At 38.6% G+C, this 5,000-nt stretch overlaps 1 protein-coding gene and 1 pseudogene across 5 annotated transcripts in view; both read left to right on the plus strand.

Annotated features, from left to right (window-relative positions):
* Positions 1–1,575, plus strand: part of LOC122250152 (failed axon connections homolog) — a 7,828-nt gene extending 6,253 nt beyond the window's left edge. The window contains exons 6-8 of one of the 4 annotated variants that reach the window (XR_015192452.1): positions 101–217; positions 372–524; positions 919–1,057. Coding sequence is in view for 2 of the 4 variants with exons in the window: in XM_086553553.1 (XP_086409679.1) it covers positions 101–217; positions 372–460 (206 nt within the window). In the remaining 2 variants the exon portion in view is untranslated. Of the gene's footprint in view, positions 1–100; positions 218–371; positions 841–918; positions 1,058–1,437 lie in introns of those variants that run through there. The other 3 variants (XR_015192451.1, XM_086553553.1, XM_043011488.2) reach the window with 3 other exon arrangements.
* LOC122250149 (failed axon connections homolog) lies at positions 1,450–3,816 on the plus strand (annotated as a pseudogene). The gene is made up of 6 exons (XR_015192447.1): positions 1,450–1,625; positions 1,733–1,865; positions 2,019–2,215; positions 2,401–2,609; positions 2,730–2,846; positions 2,998–3,816. The product of XR_015192447.1 is annotated as a failed axon connections homolog (transcript).
* The last annotated feature ends 1,184 nt before the right edge of the window (positions 3,817–5,000 follow it).

The raw sequence follows: 5,000 nt of genomic DNA on the forward strand, positions 1-5,000 counted from the left end.
GTGTATAGCATACACGATAATTGGCATACGCTACTTAAACAATACCATGAAACCGTACAGATAATTGTAAGTCTTAAAGATCACTGTATTTATGGTTAAGGTGACAAGGCCTTCCTGATGGGCAGCGACCCGTGCGAGGTTGACTGCGCTCTCTTTGGGTCTCTGACACACATTATGTGGAACTACCCTGGCTCACCATATGAAACTATTATCAAGGGTAAGGTGTTGGGTATTGTATGATAATATGTATCATTACTTTACCAAATATCATAGAAATTTATATGTGGTGATATAAATGTTGATTATAGTATACAGTTAAAGTATATATTTTTTTGTATTATGCATAATGCAGTTTTATCTTTATTCACAAGTGAAATACCCGAACCTGAAAGAATACGTGTTACGCGTGAAGGAAAGACTGTGGCCGGACTGGGACCAATGCCTGAGGAGTCCAAAATGAGCTGACTGCGGAGTTTACATGTGAAGTGACTCTTCCCTGCAAAAGAGTGTTGAATTTATACTTGGTAATAACATTGATGATTACTTTAGGTGATAATATTAGTCTCTCTCTCTCTCTTTATCTCTCACTCACTCACTCACTTTCACTATCTCTCTCTCTCTCTCTCTTGTGTACGATACTGGTGCATGCTTATTACTGGCAGCATCGTTTTTGTGCTTCTTGATTGAATTATTGATTGAAGTTAATGTTAATACGTATTCAAATAAAGTGTCAGTATCAAATTTACAGTTTGTTTTATCCTTACAATTATTCTTACTTAAGTCATAGGTGAATTGCTACTGCAAAATTTGTTCTAATTCATGAAAAAAAACGGTTATAATTACATTAGTTACATGCAACATTAGTACATGAAATAACTGAACAAAAGAAACATAACATCTATGCATGATTGTTCCCAGGAAAAAATATTGAAATAATTTCTAAACGACCTTAGACCAGAAGATAACGAAAGGAAAATGTCATGATTACTGGCATACTTGAACAGAATATTTGCGGCGTGAAGATAAAGATATCACAAAAGATAAGAATCTTGACTGTAAAGTCAAAGTAGACTCCAGTCACTTGGATTTCTTGGCTACGTGAAGAGGGTGCAGTTGCCAAAGATATTTACCTGGCATTCTAAGTCTTCTTGTAAGATAAGACATCCCAGAATCATGTCTATTTAAAACACAGACAATAATCATCTTCGTTTATCTGCCGACAACTTTTATACCATCCGGTTACAATAAGGTTAGGTTATACATAATGTAATTTTTCTGTGTCATGAATACTAATAGTCTGAGAGTTGGCATCCTTGTAGAACATAAGCTTGTGGTAGAACTAATACTTGATAAAAACAAAAGTACATTGCGAATGGTAGATTATCTGCTAGATATTTTATAAAATCACTGAGAAACTCTCCCATTTCTCTCTCATAGAAACTTAACGTGATGATGAAGCTCCCAGCCATGGACGTCGTATTGACTTCGGTAGTAGATGTCTTTCAAAGAACAGTGGATGGCTTTCAAAAGACAGAAAGCAGAAGCCGGTATGCAACTGTAGCAGCGGTTGTTGTGTCCTACGGCGCCTTCTCGCTCTACCGATATGTCACCAAAAGAAACCGAAGGTAATGGTTATGTATGGTATATTAAAGCATGTGACTATAAGCCAAGATTCAGACAGTTTCTTCACATTTTCTCGCGCCCTTATTTCCCTCCGTAACTACCTTCTTAGGAGGAAATGGGAAGACGTACCTAAGGACGTGGTACTCGTCCACGCTCTTCCCAAAGGTCGCCTCGCTCCCAACGTCTCGCCTTTCGTTCTGAAACTAGAAACTTATCTGCGGCTCGCTAAGATCCCCTACCAGGTGATGATACCAGGTACACGTTATTAAACGCCTTGGGCTTTAGGTACTGTGATTAAATACCTTTGGCCCAAGGATAGATCGATTTACCTCTTTTATATGTCTTAGCAATCTTTTCGATATTCATCATATTAAAATACAACTTCGTCATTCCAGCTAGATTTCGATGAACCGCTTGGGCCTCAGGGTAAATCCCCTTGGGTTACCTGGAATGGGGAAGATATAGCAGACTCCCAAGTCATCATAGAGAGGCTGGGGCGTCACTACGGTAAGGACTTCACCAGCAAACTGACGGCAGAACAACAGGCAGCGGCACGATCGCTTACTCTCATGGTGACGGAACATCTCTGTTGGTAGGTCGATGGTACATTTCCATAGGCGTTTCACTGGCGCTTGTCAGACTGTAGTAGAGAAAAGTAAACACGGTGTATCGAGACCATTCACGGTGAGAAGGGAAGCACCTGATATTCTCCGTTGCTTTATTTTAACACAATGCAGAGAAATGAAGCCTCTGAAATAATGGTGTATGACTTCACAGGGGCCTTCGAGTCTGGCGATATGAACTTGACCGAGGTCGCGCCGTCATCCAGAGCATGGCCAACGTGCCCTTGTACATGCGCCTGGGAATGCCCCTATTTCGCTGGAAAATCATGCGGGACCTAAGAGTACAGGGAATGGGCAAACACAGCCCGGAGGAGGTAGAAGACATGGTGAAGAAGGATCTGGCGGCCATCTCCCTCTACCTTGGTAAGAAACTAATTAGTTGTGGCTACCAATTCTTTATACCTGAGTTTCATTATCACCTTTCGTGTATTTATTTCCATCCCTTGTCAAGACTCGGTTATAATATACGGCTAATTTCTACAGGTGAAAAGCCGTTTCTCATGGGCAAAGAGCCCAGCGAAGTGGACTGCACGGTGTTCGGATTCCTGGCGCAGCTGAAGTGGAATTATCCGGGGTCGCCCTACGAAACCATGCTTGAAGGTCGGTTCTAGCTGCACGTCCGTCGGCTTTCGAAGTTTTGAAATGTGAAATTAGTGTGGGAATCCCCTTCTTCCTTCACACATGATCATTATTCAAATTTTGCTTTCAAATAAACAAGATTTTTTTTTTCTCATTTCCATTTTGGTTTCAGCGGATTTCCCTAATCTTACTGGATTAGTATTGCTCATGAAAGAGACACTGGCCCGACTGGGATCGGTGCCTGGACTACCCGGAGACGCTCTAGTTCTTCAGAAACAAACGATTCGAAGACTACTAACGCACGCTCTGTTGCGAGGACACACCTTTGAGAAGAATGAGAAGAGATGGCTGTCAAGGAAGGAATACAAATCTTAGCAGAGGGATTTATGGATTGAAATGAACTGGGGAGAAGTTTTAGGCCGCTGAGGAATAGTTTTCAGGTTGTACTCTGTGTAGTTCTGTATTTTTTTAAATAAATATATTACCACCATGTCACGGTAAAAGGGCGAAAACAAACTGACATCTACATTTTTTATGCTCCGATGTATTTTAATCACACTTAATACATTTTTATTTCTTCATACATTGTTGAAGATATTGCCATTGTGACAAGGTATGACGCAGAAATGATTATAGGATTATGATTAAATAAAGGATAGGAAGTAGAGCAACCTGGGCTCACAAGGGGAGGAGTGTGACATGGGACATAGAGAACGGGTGAGCTAAATCATTTACTATAATGATTGATGTACTATTCTGGTGGAGAAAAAATCAACTCTGCTTTTTTGCACTTTCTGTTGTGATGTACAACTATAAAAGTAAAAACGATGATTATTTCATTTCTATTGTACTGTCCCAACAGTTTTTATATCTGGTCTGAAATCAGTACGTCAAAACTTCTATTTAAATAAATGTGACTCTAATTAGTCCCCTTGAATGTAGCAAGTAACCTCGAAAAACAGAAAGGTTATTAAAAATGATGTCTGATAAATTGTATCAATATCCCCAACAATCTCGGTTAAGTATAAAAATAATCCCCTTTCTCTTTCTGTTTAAAAAGCTCTACACGTTTTTAAGCATGGAAGACATTCGATATAAATAGCTACTGGTCATGAACTTGGTGTCTATGCTGGATCCGGACGCCGGGGACCAGGCTTGAGATAAATTGATGATAAAACAAAGGTTATCTAATAAAAGTTTGGGGATAAGAGTGTCTGTCAACTTATCTCGATAATAAACGAGCTCACACGCATGTACATACATTTTAGTCCCTCATTGGCTTAGTAACCGTTATCTTTAATGTCATAATTGTTATCAATATTCTTATTATATTATTACACACGTGGCTCAAAGCCCTCTTACATATCCCCATATATCCATTTGTATATATATGTATATATGTATATATATATATATATATATATATATATATATATATATATATATATATATATATATATATATATATATGTATATATAGATGAGACTGAAATAATTTCCACAACGCAAGAGATGTAATTGACGCGTTTCCTGATTCGAAATGCGTCAATTACATCTCTTGCGTTGTGGAAGTTATTCAGTCTCATTTGTACCTTTTTTATTACTTTTATTATAATGAACTCCGCATTCTTTTATATTAGAATGTTAACATATTTTCTCACACTTGTGTATCTTCTATAGTGTAACGGATTCCTACTTGTTATGATGAAGCCGTATCTCATACTCATTATTCATTAAACAGTAATCGCATAACCCTAACTCTAACCTCTGCTTGCATGCGCTCCTTAGAGAGAACCCGTGGGAATGCGCCCGGTCTCCCTTAGTACCAAAGACTATATACGAAAGATAGGAAAGCTTCCAAAAGGGCTGTGAGCACCAACGATGAGCTGCTAGTGTGATATCTGAACAATAGATGGCGTTGTGTCCAAGTTGTGTCGTCTGTTTGTTTACTCTTATGAAACTTCACTTTTTATTCAAAATGGTCTCAAAGGGTATACCATGTGTCGTGTGCCATGTCACAAAACATGAACGGCCAGAATTGTTTTTTCACACATTTCCGAAGAACAAGAAAAGGTGTATTATTTAGTAATTGACGATTAATAAAGAGATATATCGTGTCATATAACTTTTCGCAATTTTAGGTCCATGGCATGGTGAGTTCTTATTTTTACAAAG

This window comes from Penaeus japonicus, unplaced genomic scaffold (assembly GCF_977035675.1).
Source record: "Penaeus japonicus unplaced genomic scaffold, GWHDUDI00000001_assembly GWHDUDI00000028, whole genome shotgun sequence".
Lineage (NCBI taxonomy): Eukaryota > Metazoa > Arthropoda > Malacostraca > Decapoda > Penaeidae > Penaeus > Penaeus japonicus.